This window comes from Paroedura picta, chromosome 14 (assembly GCF_049243985.1).
Source record: "Paroedura picta isolate Pp20150507F chromosome 14, Ppicta_v3.0, whole genome shotgun sequence".
In the NCBI taxonomy this organism is placed as follows: domain Eukaryota; kingdom Metazoa; phylum Chordata; class Lepidosauria; order Squamata; family Gekkonidae; genus Paroedura; species Paroedura picta.
Genome location: NC_135382.1, coordinates 38,460,166 through 38,479,195, shown reverse-complemented (window position 1 = coordinate 38,479,195; position 19,030 = coordinate 38,460,166). Strand labels below are relative to the sequence as shown.

The window sequence follows — 19,030 nt, the reverse complement described above, 5'->3', positions numbered from 1 at the left end:
CATGCGCACTGCCGAGGGCTGGTTTTCCTCAGCTGCCGCTGGCTCAGCCTCCCACGACGGTTCCTCACGCGGCCTCCGGCGGGGCCCGGCGAGGACTCCCGTCGCCCCGGGAATGGGCTCGGCCCCGGCATGCCCCTCCGCCGAAGCCGCCCCGCCCCGTTGCCGCCAAGGTCAGCGCCGCCCGGAGAGCCCTGAAGGCGACCGAGAGACGGTGAGTCGCTGAGGGAGGTGAGGCCACGCCCCTCGCCCGGCTAGGCCACGCCCACGGGCTCGCAGGCCACGCCCTCTCGGTCTAGCCCGCGGCTTCCCTTGCGGGCGCTGCAGGGGCCGCCCCTTGGAGACTGGCATTCCTGTGCCTTCCCTGCACCCCAGACACCCCCCCCCCAAAAAAAGCCCCCTCCCCATTTGGAGCTGCAGGCGAGCCCCTCCCTTAATTGCTGCTGCTGCTGCTTCCCCCGCGCCCCTCTGCTCCCTTTCCCGTGCAAGGCAAGGGATGTGAGGCTGTGCTCTCCTTTTCTCCAGCCCCCTCCCAGCTTGCAGGCTGCCCAGGGTCGCGCCCTCCCCGTGCCCCCTTTCTCGCCCCCATGCACGGTCCTGGGCCCGCTTCCCCCGGCGTGTTTACTTGGGCCGGGTTCCAGAGTGGCAGCCATGTTCGTCCTGTCCTGGATGTCTTTGCTTCGCTTGCACCCCCACCTCTTGCCTTATCCTCCTCTTCTCCGTTTGATCTTCGCAACAACAACCCTGTGAGGTAGGCTAGGCTGAGATGGCGTGATTCTTGTTGGTTGTCGGCGTACCAAAAAAAAAAAAAAATCTGTCAACCTTTAAGGTGCCCTGAAACACTGGGCTTTCTTTCGTCTGCTGGGGAGAGAGCCCAACTGACCAAGGTGAGGGTCCAAATGAATTAATACCAGTAGGCTCGGGCTGGGGTTCTCTTCTAGGCTGTCTGCTTGATCGTTGACAAAATGTGCTTATTTATTTATGTTTTGGTTTTTATGTATGTATATATATACACACACACATACGGAGACATAAAGCAAAAGTGTGTGCAGTGATCAAAAGGCATCTGTGCATGTCTAAAAAGTTTATTGTTGCAATGCATAAAAAGATGGTGTTGATTCCGCTTCGTAGGATTCTTCTCTTTGCTCCCAAGGTCCCCAGGATTGCAGTAACATTGTGTTTAATTCTGCAATCTCTCTGGTGTGTCCATTATTGGGCATTGGCGCACCAGGCAAATAAGACCATTTGGGTAACACTCACCTTCGCGTTGAGCAGGGGGTTGGACTAGATGGCCTGTATGGCCCCTTCCAACTCTATGATGCGCTTCAGTAGTTTTTCCTTCTCCACCCTCTTCCCCTCTTTCATGCATCTTGATCTCTGTGTTTACTTGAGTAGGAGTACCACAGACTGTAATCCTGTCTGCTTCAAAGGAATATGGGCATAATAGGATTACGGCCTTTAGGTAAAATACTAACACTCCCCTCAAAGGCTGCTGTCTCCTGTCTGCTTACTTTTGCAAACTGAAAGGAATAAATGCTAGCAAAAATAATCCTCTGATGTTAGAAAACTAGCAAGTCAGGAAAAAAGGATTCTAGCCTTCTTCCTGAAATAGTAATTTTTTTGTGTGTGCAGAAAATTATTATATTATTAAAATAATTGGTTTTTATACTCTGCTTTTCACTACCCAAAGGAATCTCAAAGCAGCTTACAATCCCCTTCCATTCCTTCTCTCCACAACAGACACCCTATCAGGTATTTGGAGCTAAGAGAGCTCAAGGAGAACTGTTCTGGGAAAACTAGCCCAAGCTCACCCAGCTGGCTGCATGTGGAAGAGTGGGGAATCAAACCTGGTTCTGTGGATTAGAGGCAGCTGCTCTTAACCACTACACCACAATGCTTCTATTACTAGTCTGATGGAGTTTTCCACATACAGTCTACATAGCCAGCATTTGCTGGCAGGGGCTCATGGGACGTAGTCCATGGACATCTGGAGGGCCGCAGTTTGACTACCCTTGCTCTAGAATGTGATTATCCCATCCTGCTGCAGACTTTGTGTTTCACCCCAAATACCATGTTGTCCCAAGATTTAACTTTCCACCTTGGGTCTTGAAATAGTGATGTGCAGGACTGGAATTCACTATGTTCCTGATTCTTAGATAGTGCGGAATATTTTCAGGCGTCTCAGTCTTTATGAGAAGAACAAGACCTCTGGCACTCTTTGTGTTCCCAGGATCCAAGTTGGAAGAAGGCTGGGTTTAATCAGGGCCTTGCCTGGGACAGTTGGCCTTTTGGTCTGATGTATCTGCACTAAAATAATTTCCTTATAGCCGTCTTGTTTGAAGAGGGGGAAACAACTCCCACTGCTGAGCCAGGTACTGATTCTTTTGTTGGCTGCTTTCTTTTCCAGTAGGGAAACCAAAGTACACAGTCATTGATTTAATTCCTTCATCTCTGTTTTAAGAAAGACTACTCAGGAAACTGCTTCAGGATGAGTCAGGCCTTTGGAAAGCCCAGGCAAGATCCCGTCAGATCTCAGAAGCTGAGCAGGGTTGGCCCTGGCTAGCACTTGGAAGGGTGACCTCTGAGGAATACCGGATCTTGATGCAGGATCAGGCAAACTGAACATCTCTTGCCTGGCCACCAGACAAACTTAGGATCTCCTGGTTTCATTACACACACACACCGTCCAATAAATAAAAAATAAATAGACATTGTGTAGCAGTCTCTCACCATAAGCTCTGATCCTTAATCTTCTTAACAGGCTCCAAAGGCAAGAACATTTTGAAATTACTTTCTCAGGCGCCAACAGTTTTGGCTTACTTATTTATTTACTTCATTTATAGCCTGCCTTTCTTTCCAGTGAGGTCCCAGAGCAGCTCACATTGTTCTACTCTCCTCATTTTTATCCTCGCAACACCCCTGTGAGGTAGATTAGTCTGAGAGCGTGACTGGCCTGAGGTCACCCAGTGAGTTTCCATGACAGCGAGCATTTGAACCGGGGTCTCCCACTTCCTTGTTTGGCATCCTAATCAGAACAGCACCCTGGATGCTGTGCATATGTCCCTGGGGAGTTTCTCGAAGAATCTCTAGATTTGAGAAGTGTTCTCATTACCACTGTGGAGTTGAAAAGTGGCTCAGTGGAAGAGCCTCTACTTGGCAGGCAGAATTCAATCCCCGGTATCATCAGTTAAAAGGATCAGGCAGTAGGTGATATGAATGACCTCAGGCAGGGACCCCAGAGAGCTGCTGCTAATGTGAGTAGATAATGCTGACTTTGATCGACCAAGGATCTGATTCAGTGTAAGGCAATTTCTTGTGTGGGTGTCTGGCCAGGCTAAACTATAGCCACAGGGCTGTGTTATTCTACCCTCCAGAGATCCTGCCCCCCCCCTTCCCCCCAATCAGACTGATGCATTCTGTAATTGGTGAGGAGATGCACTGCGAAAATGTGCCTGCAGATCAAACAGTTCCCGTTGACTTAAGCAAATCAGTCATACATGGACTGCAGGAAAGAGACTTAAAAGCCCTGAAGGCAGCAAGGCAGCCTAGCCCAGAAAGGGGGGGGGGAGTTCCTCCTCTTAAAAATATGCAGCAAGTTCACATACTCTAGGAACTTTCAGCTGCTGGCTGTCAGATTCAGGCTTTCAGCGATTGTTTGCAGAACATACAGATCAGTTGTTGACAGTTGGAATCTGAAGCCAAAGGAAGAGGACCGCAAATATTTCCAAGTCACATTAAGCTGCAGAATATGAGACCTTGTGAGTTGCAGGTAGGGGTGGTATGTCATGTCACTTGATGCTGGCAGGGGCTCATGGGAATTGTAGGCCATGGACATCTGGAGGACCACAGGTCGACTACCCCTGTTCCAAAAGACCGATGAGCAGGGGTCTTTTTCCTGCTCTACCTGTTGGAAAGGGGTATGCCAGACCAAAGCATGTCGCTTCCATAAGGTGAAAAGGCGATATGAGAAGGGGACACCAGCATGGCGCTTTCTGAACGAATTCATTAGTTCCCGATGAAGCTCAGCTTGTCCTCTTGCTTTTCCTTCAGGATTGCCTGGGATATTCAGTTGCAGAAATCCACCCCTATCTGCCATAGAGCAACTGTGATCTTGAGAGCAGCCTACGTGGAATACATAATCAAGAGGGGGCTAATTGGGCACTTGGAGGTAGATGGAGCCCCCGGGTACAGCTGCTGTTGCCACAGAAGAGATGGAGAATAATGAAGCGATGCTCCTGGCTTCCTTATGTGAGATGGGATGCTGACTTGCTACTTAGCAGAGGCAGTTTTTAAGTAGTATGTTTTTTAAAAAGAGCTATAACTGTACATGACAGTCTAACTTGTGCTGGAAGTGCCCACGTTCAGAGTCTTCTGTGAGTGTGGCCTTTTCCTTTTGGGCCCCCGTGCGATTTTCCCCAGTTACATCTGCGGCCACAGAATTATGTGCAAGTGCTCGAAGTTGCGGTGCTATTCTCAAGAGTCTCCTCCGAATCATAGATCGAAATGAGTAACTGTGCTAGTCTGTCTGCAGCAGCAGAAGACAGCAAAAGTCCAGTCGCACCATAAACACTACCTTGATTTGTGGCAAGGTAGGAGCTTTCATGAGTACCTAAAGAAGTGAGCAGTGACTCGCTAAGCTCAAACCCAGCTGCAGATTTTGTTGATCTTTAAGGTGTTCCTGGGCTCTTTCTTCTTTTCTGCTTGTAACTGCCAGGAGAAGCTGCCAATTTGACACGCAGGTTCTGTGTGTGGCCATGCAGGGGCCACCCCACTCCCTGGAACGTACCACTGCAAAGAGCCCATTCTGTCCCCAGGGCAGGCAGTTTGCAGTAGCCCCTGCTTCCCTTTCTCAAGATCCCCAAAGTGCCAATGGCATCAATGAAGCTGGGGCTCCCGCTTTAGCAGTCAGTCGCTGGGGCGCTGCTGTATGGAAAGCACAACGCTTGTATGTGGACACAGTTCGACGTGCGGCTGGATGGCTCCTAGCCACGAAGAATTGTGCTTTCCAAATGCAAAATTGCTGGGTGGGAGAAGAGTATGGAGGAAAAGGAGGCCGACAGCCGGACAGCAGATGGGCAGGGCAAATGGTTTGAGCCTCAGATTTCACGAAACAGTTGGCGGCAAGTCACACTTAACGTCAGGAGCGATCAAGAATACGGAGAAGCCCCCCAGTCTGTTTTCCTAGAGGGTCAGCCTTTCGGAGGGGGATGGTAGATGTCTGCATTCGATCCATGAATCAGGGGGCAGGACCAAAGTCCTCGCAAAACCAGATGCGTGTTTTCATGTTCTGCAGATTTGCTGTGCCTCCCTCCCAGACGATGCCTTCCTGGCCCTTCTCTCTTACAGCTGTGGCTGATGTGCGGCTTTGTTCTGTCTCTGCAGGTTACATCAACTATGCCGGTTACATCAAGTATGACTGTGTGCATCGTAGACGCCCAAAGGAAAGGTGGGATGTCAGAGTAGTGCTCTCAAATCCTCGTCAGGTAGGTGTTGGTTTGAGTGGTCGACTCAGGCTGTCCCTGGAGGCTTCGGGCCAGTTGCATTGTTAAATACCTTTTCACCTCTCCAAGGGGAGGCTTTGACCCAAGGCGACTTCTTTTCAGAATTTCTCGAGCAAAGCAGCAGATGAAGGTGGAGTGCCCTTGAACAAGTCACAACAGAACATCCCTGCAATGAGGCCCTGCTGTAAGCAGGCAGTTTGCATGTAACTGCTCGGCGAATGAACTGGCAGTTATGCAGGCCATCACAAAGCGATGGTCCAGAGGACACTGCTGGATCCGACTGGCAAGCCGGCTGCAGCGCAATGACAGCTCAGCCGTGCTTTAAGTAACTGCCGTGTTGCAGCTACCAGGTCTGTGGTGTGTTTGTTTTAAAATGGCACGCAGCTTAGGTGGATAACAGTATAACTGTCAATTCATTGTAAGCATTGTATTATTTATGGGGTCGTGAGGCCTCCCCTCCTGCTCCAACATAAATGGGTTTGTAATTTGTTGTTCTCTGCAATTTGCAAGTCAGAAGTGACGTAAGATTTTGCCTCCAACAAGTAACGTTGGGCTAGATTCCACCCCCACCCCCCTCACACACACAGTCTTTCCTGGCATCCAGCATCTCATATTTGTTCAGTAAGACACAATTCCTTCCCTATCTGTTTCGTGCTGTAGCCATTGGCCTTGCAGTATAGCCATTGCCTCTGGCAGGGGAACCACAGTAGAGCTAAATATTTGCTATGGGGAACTGCCCGGTAGATTAAGCTGTCAGTTGCTTTGCAGAAATGACTGTGTCCCTTGTCCAGGATATTACACCATTACTATTCACCCAGTGAAGATTACTGCTCAGCAGATAAGTGTGATCTTGCCTCACCATGGCATAATAACGATGCGCTAATGGCTTGAGTTTGTGGGTTATTAATGTCAATTACACCAATGGAACTTTGCACTTAAAAAGGAAATAAAAGTGAGATGCTGTAGAGGCTGGCCTTTTGTTGAGATGCCTAGCCGTCCTCAGGACGCATGTGAGCAAAACGGGAATGAAGCTGCTGCTGGCACATTTCTCAGGTCAGCACATTTTAGGCTTCACCTGTTTGCATGAAATTTGTTTTTTTGAAGAGTCTAGGACAGTGGTCCCCAACCTTTTTATCACTGGGGACCGGTCAACGCTTGACAATTTTACTGAGGCCGGGGGGGGGGGGGGAGTCTTTTGCCGAGGGATGTCACTGCCACTGCCTGAGCCCCTGCTCCACTTGCTTTCCCGCTGGCGCCCCTGAATTCCCGGTGCCCACTGGGGGGTGCTACCAGCGCAGTGCCATGCCAAGGGGGAGCCCCAGCCATGGCGGCCACTGGAGAGCACCAAAGGTGAGCCGGTGGCAGAGTGGCAGGGCAGCCCCCGAGGCAGCAGCCAGGGAGGAGGAGCCACGGCCCGGTACCGACTGATCCACGGACCAGTACCGGTCTCCAGACCAGGGGTTGGGGACAGCTGCTTTAAGGCACTGCCTTGTTTAAGCAGACATTCAACATTGCTGGCCAATGGGGAAGGAAGCTATTGGGGGGGGGGGAGCAGGCAACGAAGCATCTGCTTGGACACTGCCAAATCAGTGAAGTGCTTTCAGGCCCTTAACGGCACAGAATCAATAGTGATTTCAGGACTGTGTGCTTCTAGGGTTTCATGCTATTCCTCGCCCTCTGGGGGGTCTGGCTGCAGAGTTCTGACAATTTGTAGAGATAGGCGTAAACTCACACGGACCTCCCCCCTGCGCCTGCTGCAATCCGATTTTAATGAGGCAAGTGTGCAAAAGAGCCTGTTTGTAGCACCACCAAAGGCACCAAATGTAATTTCGAGATCCTGCCAACAAAGTACATTTGCTGGGGGAAAAGCCCTGTTTTCGCAGTCTGCAGAAGTAGAGCCACCTGGGTTCACAAAAATTGGCAATAAAAAAAAAAATTAACGTTTCAGCTTGTAAAAACACCGTGTCTCAATTTACAACAAGCAATCAGCGGTCGTCTCTTGGACTAACGGATGAGCCTCTATCAGACATACCGAGATGTGCAAAAGGGAGAGTGAGCAATGGGGAAGGCTTCGTGTCGCGTCTGAACTTAGCTTCTCTTTGTCCCTGGCTGATATAACTCTGCCACTCAGCAATGGGGTTTGGTTTCGGCTCTATGGCTGTATAAAGGTTCTGTTTACTAGCAACAATGCTCTTTACAGTTTACGGCCATCCATCACTGGTAAATAAACTGAATATAGCAACGCTCTTAGCACTGAGGTGGTTGTTTCCAGTGATTTAAATCATTGATTGCTCTGATTTAAAGCCGTTCAGCCCAAGAACGAGCATCAAACGAGCCGTTTTCTCCCGAGAACACAGTCTCACTCCATAAGGCAGAGAAGAGACAACCGGCCCCACAGAGTGCTGCGCTTTTGAAGGACCAAATGTGAGAACATCTGTCACCAGGATGAAATTGCTCGCTGAAGTCACCGAGCACAGCCCCTCGCAGAGATTCTGCTGCTGGTGCTGCGTCTCCAAGCCTTTCGCCTCTTTCTGCTGAGTCATTGTGTAAATTGAGCATGGTTTTTTTTTTTTTTTGGCTGTGTGTGCATTAGGGACTGTTCTTGCCAGCACCATATGGAATCAACTGCATTCTCGCCTCTTTCAGCTACACAGGAGTACATTTTCAATCGGAATGTAATAATTAGCGTTGAGTTCAGCACTTCTGACTATGCAGAGCCTCCACGCAGGGGTGGGAAGTGTTGTCAGGCCGCAGCTGATCTGTGGTGACCTCGTAGGGCTTTTGAGTCCAGAGAAGGTGATTTGTTATTACCTGCGTCTGGGTAGCAGCCCCTGTGGTCTCCCCTCCGAGCACTAATCGGCGCCAACCCCTCTTCACTTCCAAGAGCTTGCAAAATCAGGCTACACTGGACCATCCAGGCCAGGGCTTACCCTGATAATGCTTACACTAGCTGGTAAGGTGTGTAAGTAGGATCGTCCCCATCTTGTAAGTGTGTGGCCGAGAGGAAGTAGCCCTCCCAGCTAGTTCACGGCCGGGGGAGATTCAGACTGGGGTCTTTCCCATCCATAGTTTTTGCCATCGTGCTACTGTGGCTTGAATGGGCTTCCAGCCAAACACTAAATTTGTTAGCTTTGCTTTGAAGATGGGAGAAAAGCCTTGCTGCTCATCGGGTCCTACAAACAGGAAGCAGACTTGGGCACTGTGGCAGAAACACGAGAGGCAGAAGAAGAGTTGGTTCTTATGTGCCGCTTTTCCCTGCCCGAAGGAGTCTCAATGCATCTTACAATCGCCTTCCCTTCCTCTCCCCACAACAAATACCCTGTGAGGTAGGTGGGGGCAAGAGAGCTCTGAGAGAACTGCTCTGCAGGAGCAGAACTATCAAGACTGTGACTACCCCGAGGTTACCCAGCTGGCTGCATGTGGAGGAACAAGGACTCAAACCCAGTTCGCCAGGTTAGAAGCCGCCACTCTTCACCACCACACCACGCTGGCAGAATGGGTAACCCTGTTCTAAGAGTTCAAGTAGGAGGAAGAAGTGCATTCTTGAATGCTGCTAAGTGAAAAAACTGTCCCACTATTAGACAACAGCACAGCTGGCGCAGAATTTGATTTAAATCCTTCTCTGTGATATGCTAGTTTTCTGTTTGTAGGGAGAGGGTTCTTTTTAATATGCAGGGAGTGTTTGGGTGCGTCCTCACATTACTGGCTATCAGAGTATTGTTCTATAGTAACCACTTGCAACTGGATTGGTTTGTCACATAAACACACAGAAACCCACGAAGTTGCCTGACACCAAATCAGATTTGTCAAGGGCAGCGCTGTGTACTCAGTCCAGCAGGAGCTCTCCAGGTAGAATTTTTTTTGCGTCACTAACTGCCTGTTTCTTTTAACTGGAAAGGCCTGGAATTGAACCTGGGACTTGCAGCCCGGGTTACTATTTTAATAAGGGATTTTGTCTGTTAAAAATCCTCTTTTTCCCCACCCCTCTGTGTCTTGCAGCTTCTCTCCCTCAGGTCTTTCTCACTCTTTTTCTCTCTGTGTGTCATTGTTTCCTCCGTGTGTAGTGCACACTTGTGCTTTCCCAAGGTCAGTGTAGCGCTGTCTCTTCTGAGTCTGTAAGAGCGTGCAGGTGGCTCTCGGAGCAGTCTGAATGCACATGTGTCCTGATGACAATAACAAATTGCCGGTGTGTGTTGAGGAGAAAGGGAAGAGGCAAGACATCAGGGCCGCTGCAGTTGGAAGTTCAAGGCCTTTATGTTAAAGCCCGTCTCCTTGCAAAGTTCCTAGCAGTGATATAGCCTCTGCAAAGAGAACCGCTTGCATCCCGCCGTAACAAAACGAGACATCTGCTGTCAAAGTGCTGTGGTGCATCACTGTCCTCTCGCTGTTTTCCCCAAGGGCCCGTCCAGAAAATCATGCAGTCATCTGGGCACAGGTTCCGCGACGTTGAGCATCACCCGCTGCTTGCCGAAAATGACAGCTACGATTCCTCGTCCTCGGAGGCCGACATGGCTGACAGGGTTTGGTTCATCCGCGACGGTTGCGGGATGGTCTGCGCAGTTATGACGTGGCTCCTGGTGGTCTATGCAGATTTTGTAGTGACGTTTGTCATGCTGCTGCCTTCCAAGGACTTTTGGTACTCCCTCGTCAACGGGGTGCTCTTCAACTGCTTGGCGGTGCTGGCGTTGTCCTCTCACCTGAGAACGATGCTGACCGATCCCGTGAGTAGGGGCTTTTCTCTTGCATCACCTCACCGTCTGGTGCGTGTTGAGCCCTTGGGCAGACCTGTGCATTATTTGCAGGCAGAATTGCTTAACACCTCTGCAGCAGTACAGGTGCCTCTTCAAGGTAGCAGCTGTCTGATGAAGAGACCTAGGCCTGTATAGGAACTGGTGAGAAAATGGCACATTTCTGCGTATTGCTCATTGGTCAAGCGTGTTTCTTACTTTCCACTTCCTGCTGAGCCCCTACCTTAGGGCACGATTCCCCGTAGGTCCTAGTGTCCACCTTTCTATCTTTTCCCCCCCTAGTTTTTTGTTCAAAGCTTTCCTTTCGGTTTTACTGGCAGTTTGGTGGCTGACTCTGGGATCAAGAGAGCCGATTTGCATGCACCCCAAGGCTGGAAGAGGAGAAAAGAGTTTAGCTGTGCACACAGCATGTGTGTTCTCCTGGCTCAAGGTCACATTTTCAGCTGCCAGGGACTGAAGCAGGAGAGCACGGTGTTGTGGCTGGACTTCTAAGAAGCCTCTCCATTGTGTAGGTCGGTGCGAGCCCCCTGCAGCCACGGCATGGAACCTTTTGCATACCTCTTTTCATCCCTGGCTCATTCTTAGGTCAGTCACCAAGAATCTGCTTTTCTAAAAATCGTAGTACAAATGGTCTGTCCCTTTAAAAACGATTTTTGCATATCAGCAGCAGCAGCATCACAAAATGCTGTCAAAGTGTTGGCCCGAAGCGCAGCTTTGGGGTTTAATAATTGAGGGAATGACTGCAAGATTAAACTGTCGTTTGCGACTCGCAAATGACGCAAACTCTTCTCTTTCTTTCCAGTTCGGTCCCCAGCCCAGCCTCCTCGTCCCTGCCTTCAGAGTGCTTCCCTGCCCTTGCCCGTCAGACTCCAGGGCCTCCCTGCCTTTGCTGCCCTGTCTCTCCTGCCCAAAACTCCTTTCTACCTTCAGGGAGTCTGCCTGTTCTCCATTGCTGAGTGTTTTGCTTATTTGATTAAGTTATTTATAGTGTCCCTTTCTCACCGGCACTCCTGAGAGATGCAGTACCACCAACAAAGAAATAGGATCGAGACCTCATCTGTCCATCTATCCATCTATCTATCCATCCATCCATCCACGCACACTAATTGGGTGATATGACCATATATGGCCATATTGACCCCCCCACCCCGCCCCACCTCATGGCCAATGATGTGCCTGGAGGGGATGCGAAAGAAAGGGGTCCCAGCCAAACAATTCCTTGCAGGCCTGGTGGGCGTGTCTGGGTGATGTCACTCCTGGCGACGTGACTTCTGGGGGAGTGGCAGGAAGGCGTGGTCTGCTGACATCACTTCCAGGGTTTCTGTAAGCCTGAAGAATGTTTCAGTGGTTTCTTAATGGTAAAAAGGTTGAGAAATGCTGGTCCAGACCCAGCAAGAAATCTTTCTCTTTTAAAATAAAGAATCAAACTAGACACATTAAACAATGCAAGAACTTCGTAGTAGGATTCTAGTTGTAGCAAGCTATGTACGGTAGTATGGGCCACAGTCCCTACTCAGTTATGACTTTGAGAGCCATTTTGCTCAGTGCAGCCCAGTTGAGACACTGTCTGTCTTTCGTCTGGCACACCTCAGGGGGCTGTTCCCAAAGGAAACGCTACAAAGGAGTACATGGAGAGTTTGCAGCTGAAACCCGGCGAGGTGATCTACAAATGCCCCAAGTGCTGCAGCATCAAACCGGAGCGCGCCCACCACTGCAGGTACAGATCGATGCCACTTTTTGGGTCTGTTTTTTTTTTAACAAATGTAGGAAACACCTGGTCCTGTCTTGAAGATGCTTCCTCGAAGCATGCGTTTCTCTTGTCTGTCTTCTCAGGGTGGTTTGAGCTGCCCACTTTTCATGGCTGCCTGGGCCTGAATGAAAGATAAGGCCGCTGCAGTTCATGTGGTCTCCTTTTCTTATTGGCAGCTGGGCATGATCCTGAAAGGTTGTTTCCCCAGGAAACCATGTTGCGAGTGCAGCTGGTGATTGGCACTCCGTCCTTTGGGAAACTACCTGATGTCATGTCATCAGGCTAACTGCAGCACGCGGTCATCTTCAGAAGTAATGTTTCAGCGGCTGCTTTGGCGTTCTGAATCGACCCAAGGTGTGCCATAGTTTCAAAATCCGCTTTCCTTTCTTCTTGTGCCTTGGGGAAACACATGTCTACACCATTTTTAGTAAGCAAATAAATGTGTACCCTACATGCCAGTAACCCTGCTCTTCAGACAGATGACCTCCCACCCCGCAAAGCATATAACATAACTTTAAAAAAAAATTCTTTCTTCCTACTAGTATTTGCAAGCGATGCATTCGGAAGATGGATCATCACTGCCCTTGGGTCAACAACTGTGTTGGGGAGAGAAACCAGAGGTTCTTTGTGCTGTTTACTGTGAGTTGGGAATTATTTATTCCAGCTGAAAGCCACTTCCAGCTAAGCCATTGTAGGGATACAATCTGCAAACTGGGATGCATGAATCACCATCATTCTGGTAGACAACAGAGCGAAACCACAGCCTTGCTTCTCATTGGTGCCAGGTACAGGCTGCAGTAAATCTCTCATGTACCATTTAGACACTTGGGTGTGAGAATGTGGGGAGAGAAAATTGACAGAGCAAAGATGACTGGATTGCAAAGGCCAGTGGCTTAAGGGCAAGGGAAGCAGGTTGGCCAAGATCGGTTTGGTGGGCTGGTCCAAAAGCTCTTCCCCTCCCCCGCCCCATCCCTTTGATTTCTGTGCCCAAGGTATGGTCATAGCCATTGGTCTATATGGTATTAGAAGAAGGTTATATTAAATTAATGAAGTAAGTAGAAGAAAAAGCTGGGTTTTTTATTTCCTGCTTTTCACTACCCAAAGGAGTCCCAAAGGTGGCATGCAAGCCCCTTTCCTCCCCACAACAGACACCCTGTGAGGTAGGTGGGGCTGAGAGAGCTCTAAGAGAACTGTTCTGTGAGAATAGATCTGAGAAAACTGTGACTGGTCCACAGTCACCCAGGAGTAGGGGATCAAACCTTGCTCTTCAGATTAGAGTCTGCCACTCTTTAGCCGCTACACCAAGCTGGCTCTCAGCTATAGAAGATGTTTGCCTTCGTGCCTTGCTTATAGACTTCCCAGAAGCATCCGGTTAGACATAGATCAAGGTGGGTCACCGTGTCAGTCGGTCTGTAGCTGTAGAAAGGAGCAAGAGTGCAGCGGCACCTTCAAGTGACTCACAAAAGCTCACCCCCTTCCACAAATTCTATTAGTCATTCAGGCGCTACTGGACTCTCGCTCTTTTCTCCTGGTTAGGTACAGGTGGAAATAGCAGGCTGGACTGCCTGAACCTGTGTTCCGATCCAGCAGGCCTGTTCCCGCCCTCTTACGGAACCAAATGAATTCTCTAAATGCACTTTGCAGTAAGGGACAGCTGTCAGTTTCTGTAAAAGACATTTAGAAATCAAATAATCCACTAGAGGCATTCCGGCCCTTACTAACACTTCAGGTTTCTGGCCGTGCCGTATAAGGAGGACTGAGGAGACGTGCTTCTCACTTCTCACTTCTCTGCCTCGGACCGCTGCCCTGCCGTTTAACACTGACCAGCCAACCGTTTCTCTTGCTTCCAGATGTACATAGCTCTAATTTCTGCTCATGCTCTCATCCTGTGCGGGTTTCAGTTCTTCTCCTGTGTCAGAGGACAGTGGACTGGTAAGTCTGCACTTGGAGCGTGTTTGTTTTAATTTATTTACAGAATGCTTGCGGAGCCTGCTTTTGCAGAAGTAACATTTTAAACTTCTGCTGCCTTCAGCCTTCTGCTAGAGAGAGGAGAGTGGGAAGCATTTTAAATAAGATGTAGATTTTTTCCTAAATGGTAGGATTTTCCCACGTCCTCTTCATGGTGTGGTTCCCTCCAACATTTTGGTTTTCTCTCTCCCCAGAATGCAGTGGCTTTTCCCCGCCCGTGACTGTGATCCTGCTGATTTTCTTGTGCCTTGAGGGTTTTCTGTTTCTCACGTTCACGGCGGTGATGTTCGGCACCCAGATCCATTCGATATGCAACGACGAAACAGTAAGATTCGAACGCCGTGCTTATTGTTGGGCTTTGAGCTCTCGAGTTTTGCCTCTGTTACAATTTCCCGCACAAACAGAGGCTAGTAGGCGGGCATCACAGGGGGAGGGAGCACGCAAGGGCAGCAGCCAATCAGATCCACGCTTGTGGCAGGTGGGTTCTGGTGTATTTGAGCTCTGGATGGAGCCAGTGTTTTATTTCTTTTATCAGCTGGTGTGGTGTAGTGGCCCAAGAGTTCTGGGGAACCAGTCGCAGTTCTCTCAGAACACTCTCCGCCCCTCCCACCTCACAAGTGAACTGTTGTGTGGGAAGGAGAGTGATTGTAAGCCAGTGTGAGACTCCTGAGAGTCAAGAAAAGCAGGGGATAAATGGTTCGATGCATTTTCAGTTGAAACCAAATTTAAAATAGTAAATTCACACACACACCCCTTTAAAAGATGCCTGCCATTCAAACTCACTGGCAAACAAGCAGGACTTGCAGCACCTCCTGCAGATCTCCAAGGGAGTCCCTAACCTTCTAACCTTCCCCATCTCTCCAGTGAGTCTATTCCGCAGAGCTGGGGCCACCATGGGAAGTCCTGGGCTCTGGCTGGTGCCAAACAGTAGTGAGAGAGTTGTGTGGGGACCATAGGTGGTGCACTGGGACATATGGAAGGAGATAGCCCTTCAACTAAGGGGGTTCCAGGTCTTGGGTCTCTCTGGCAACTTACTTATCTGAGTGGGTGCTTGACTAACCTTTGTTTAAAAACTACGTATGTGTACATTTGCAGGAGATTGAAAGGCTAAAGAGCGAAAAGCCCACCTGGGAGCGGAGGTTACGCTGGGAAGGGATGAAATCTGTCTTCGGGGGCCAGCCTTCCCTGCTGTGGATCAATCCTTTTGCAGGATTCCGGATCAAGCGGCTGATGCTGAGAGCCAAAAAAGGAGGCCCAGAGTTTTCTGTCTGAGCCCACCCAGGAAATCATGCTGGGACTGACCTCCACATAACTCCAAGAAGTAGTCTGTAGTATTTATTTGGGGCCAGGAGAGAAGGCCGCCCTCCTTGAACCTGTGACCAATGGAGGTTGACACAAGTGAGACGTTTTGCTTGTAGCAAGCAGAATTTTATACGTTTATAGTCACCAACATCTCATTAACTCTTGGAATTGCCAGCCAGACACTCCCAAGTGTGGCTTTTGAGCAGGAAGCAGAAACGAGACCCAGGAAAGATGGACAGTCACACTGAAGAAGCCAAAACATCATCTTACTACTGTAACTTATTATTTTACAGGACTAATTCTGCTTTCCCCTCCTTTTTTTCTTTTTGTCAAGCCCCTTTTTATTTGATACGTCTTTTTTTAAGAGTTTACCTCTGCTGTTTTTATAAGACTTGTGTGCTGAGGTGAAGTTGTCAATCATGCTGCATAAGGTTACAAAAGGCCAGGAACCATCCGCAAAGCGCAAATCTTCTTTTCATCCCGGCGGTTTCAAGGCAGAGCTCAATCTTGTAATGTAATTTTTCTGTTCTGTCTTTTGAGTCCAGCGAGAGCTGTATTTCTGTTAGGTAAACACCTCCAAAAAGCCTGTGATCCACGGTTGCATTGCCAGACTGTCTAAGGCAGGGGTAGTCAAACGGCGGCCCTCTAGATGCCCATGGACTACAATTCCCATGAGCCCCTGCCAGCAAACGCTGGCAGGGGCTCATGGGAATTGTAGTCCATGGGCATCTAGAGGACCACAGGTTGATTATCCCTGGTCTAAGGGATAACAAGCACCCCTCAATTCCCTTGGCTCACGGCGGATTGAATCCTTTGGGGGCGTTAATTGTAAATGCTTAAACGTGCAGCAGTCCCATAGTATCTTCCACCCCAAAACTCTACCCCAGTTTTCACACGGTGATAAATTAAGGGAACTGAGTTTCTGCCCCTTAGGTGTGTTGAAGGAGGGCTCTGTCAGCTTGCAGCTGGGGCCGGAAACTTCTTGTGAAACCAACTTCTTGCAGGTTGGAAGGCTCTCAATGCGGCCGACCTCTTCCAGTTTCATTAATGCATTCCCCCCCCTTCCCCTCTGGCGCATGTTGTCAGAAGCTGCCCATGCTTCAGGGTTGGTGCCTGCGAGGTTGTCACTCCAGGCAAAGTCAGTAGGTTAAGGATTTCCATTGTACGGCATGACCTGCATTTTTTCCCCAAAAAGCTAAAGTGGGACGTCTCTTTAAGCAAGATGGCTTCTGCCCAGCGTTTACCGTGCTATTTAGAAACGAGCCATTCTTGTTCCGAAGGGTCTTAATTGCTCACCTTGTGGATCCAGTTCTATGCTTTGCAGGCACACAGTTCTATGCGCGTACCCAGCTCATGCATGCTCAGGCTTAAATCATTCCCTTCAGCAACTGGGGCGTCACCTCTGCACTTTCAAAGGGATTTGCATGTGATACTTCCCTGCTTATTGAGGGTGCTCTAGCATATGTGAGCGCACCTGGTGTACATCGTAGCTCCCACACATGCCAAGGGGTGGTTCAGGCATCAGCTGGCAGCGCATTTAGAATCCTGACGTTTTTGCGTGATCTTAAAGGCACAGTGCCACCCAGAGCAGGCTGTGTAGCAGTTAGCATAGCTGCGTCCGCTTAGCGTTATCAGTAAGAGAGGCGGGAAGATACCTCTAGGGATAGGTGTGCAAATCTAGCCCTACTGGTAGGGGACAAAAAGAATGCATTTGGAGAATTGCCAGCATCAGGGATTCCCAGGTGGAGAGGTGAATGGCAACTAAGCAACACTGGCTGCCCTTTGTAGAGAAAGGAGGGGGAAAAGACACAGCATTTGAATGTGTTCTCAAACCAGTAGGGAATGGAGAGGGTATGTCACATAATAGTACAAAGAGGACTGGCTTCAAACTTGCAGTGTGTGTGCCTGGAAAGGGGTGGGGGGAGCCGAAGAAGCAAACTTCCTGTCATCAAACTTGCCTTAAAACTATCAGGGTTGGCCTTTTGCTTTGCCGGTGGCACCACAGCGCTTCATGGCTGGAGAGCCTTCGATCCCATGGCGGTAGTCCAAAAACAGACGTTTGTATGCGCATCTGTGTGTGTGTTTCAGCATCGCTGAAGCACCATTCGCCACTTTTGACACCGGTGCTTCTCACCACTGATGAGCCGATCTCCCCGATTGCGGGGAGACGCGGTCTAGAAACGATAAATAAAATTTTTTTCGGCAGACAACTTGTCTCTTCAGCAGTGAGAGCTGGAAGCATCACTGCCAGTGCCCGTGTTCTGACGGGGGGCCCCCTCTTCCTGGCTCTGCTCATCGTTGGCACTCCAGCCCATGAGCTGATGGTCAGCCTGCAATATTAATTTCGGATTCCTTGTGGCTTATCTACCCACCATCGTCCCCTGGTGCACGGTTGACTTGCTTAGGTCTCATATCGGGATGGGAATGATGTCCAGAGAGGCACCCCCGTGGGACCTTCCTGATCGACCCCCTTGGCACAGGGAGAGGAGGAGACCAAACAGGGCCAGCGTGAGGCCAGAGCCTGATTCATGCTGCACACGTGGCCATCAACCTGCTTTGCGTGGTATAGGTGTCGGCATATATTCTTGCCCACCCGTACTTGCCCATCATGCAGTGTACGGGGTATGTGCCCTTAACACAGAAGCCTGGATTCTTCCCCCACCCCCTTTTCCTCTTTCGATAAGCAGGAATCTGCCCTGTTCGTGGAGCATCCCTCTCCAGACTGTCCATGGTGCAGGGGAGTGACTCCCACTCATACCTCCGTTGCGCAAAAAGGTTGAACCAGGTCACCGATACATGTGCCAGTAAAAGCACTCTAGGCCTTTCCCAGCAAGCTGGAAGCGAGCCACCTTCTGCGGTTGGAACATGCCTCTAAAGACACGTTCTTCAAAAAAAAAAAAAAAAAAGTTCCATGCAAGCGATACCTAAATGGGTTTTGTCAGTCCTCTCTGAGCCCACGAACAAAAATACAGCAGTTTTTCAGGGTGTATTATTTTTTAATGTATTTGCTAGATTTTTTTTTTAATGAAGTCTGTGCACATATTGGTGGGGGAACGTCCAAGCAGGCATCGTGAGTGGACAAAGGAATTCTACAAAGGGTGGAAGCTACAAAGATCTCAAGATGGCCTCGGCCAGCCTTTCCTGTTGGGCCCCTCCATCTCCGTTGAGAACCGACTCTAGCTGTCCCCTCCGATTGTCTGTGTGACGAGCTTGACGAGCTTCTACGGCTGGAATTCAGCACAGCCCTTCGGAAGGAGGCAAACCTGCGTGTGACTTAGCAGGCGTGTGCGTGCGCGTACGTGTGAGTGGCATGTATGAAAATGGAGTTTCTTGGCTTTTGGATCCCTTGTTCTGTTGTAAATTTTTTTTAAAAAAAAAATATGTAAAATAAAAGTGACTAATTGAAGTCTGTTTGTTTGGGGGTGTTTTTAGCTTTCCCTCCCTGACCTAGATGGCTGTCTGTGTGTGAAGCGGGGAGAGGCCAATCTCAGAGTTAGCTCCTGGCCTCCTTTGCAAGCCTGCGAAGGACTTTTGGTTTGTCTCAGAAAACAAAACCGGTCATTGAAACCCTGGGCTCCGTGAGCCCTGACCTTACACCAAGTGGCAGAACATCTGCTTGGCATGCAGAAAGTCCCGGGTTCAGTCCTTCACATCTCCAGCAAGGGTTCGCTCAGAGACCCTGGAGCAGTGGTAGTCAAACTGGCCCTCCAGATGTCCATGGACTACAATTCCCATGAGCCCCTGCCAGCTTTTGCTGGCAGGGG

At 49.6% G+C, this 19,030-nt stretch overlaps 1 protein-coding gene across 3 annotated transcripts; it reads left to right on the top strand.

Annotated features, from left to right (window-relative positions):
• Window positions 1–18,672, top strand: ZDHHC7 (zDHHC palmitoyltransferase 7). Of its 3 annotated transcripts, none has more exons than XM_077310939.1 (8): window positions 1–211; window positions 5,380–5,480; window positions 9,897–10,219; window positions 11,839–11,963; window positions 12,539–12,635; window positions 13,847–13,928; window positions 14,159–14,289; window positions 15,060–18,672. In XM_077310939.1, the coding sequence occupies exons 3-8, from the start codon at window positions 9,914–9,916 to the stop codon at window positions 15,234–15,236; spliced, it is 918 nt and encodes a 305-aa protein (XP_077167054.1). In that variant the 5' UTR covers window positions 1–211; window positions 5,380–5,480; window positions 9,897–9,913; the 3' UTR covers window positions 15,237–18,672. The 3 variants fall into 3 exon arrangements, with proteins under 3 accessions (XP_077167054.1, XP_077167056.1, XP_077167055.1); XM_077310941.1 differs by having other exon boundaries at window positions 1–228; XM_077310940.1 differs by lacking the exon at window positions 1–211 and adding an exon at window positions 503–884.
• The last annotated feature ends 358 nt before the right edge of the window (window positions 18,673–19,030 follow it).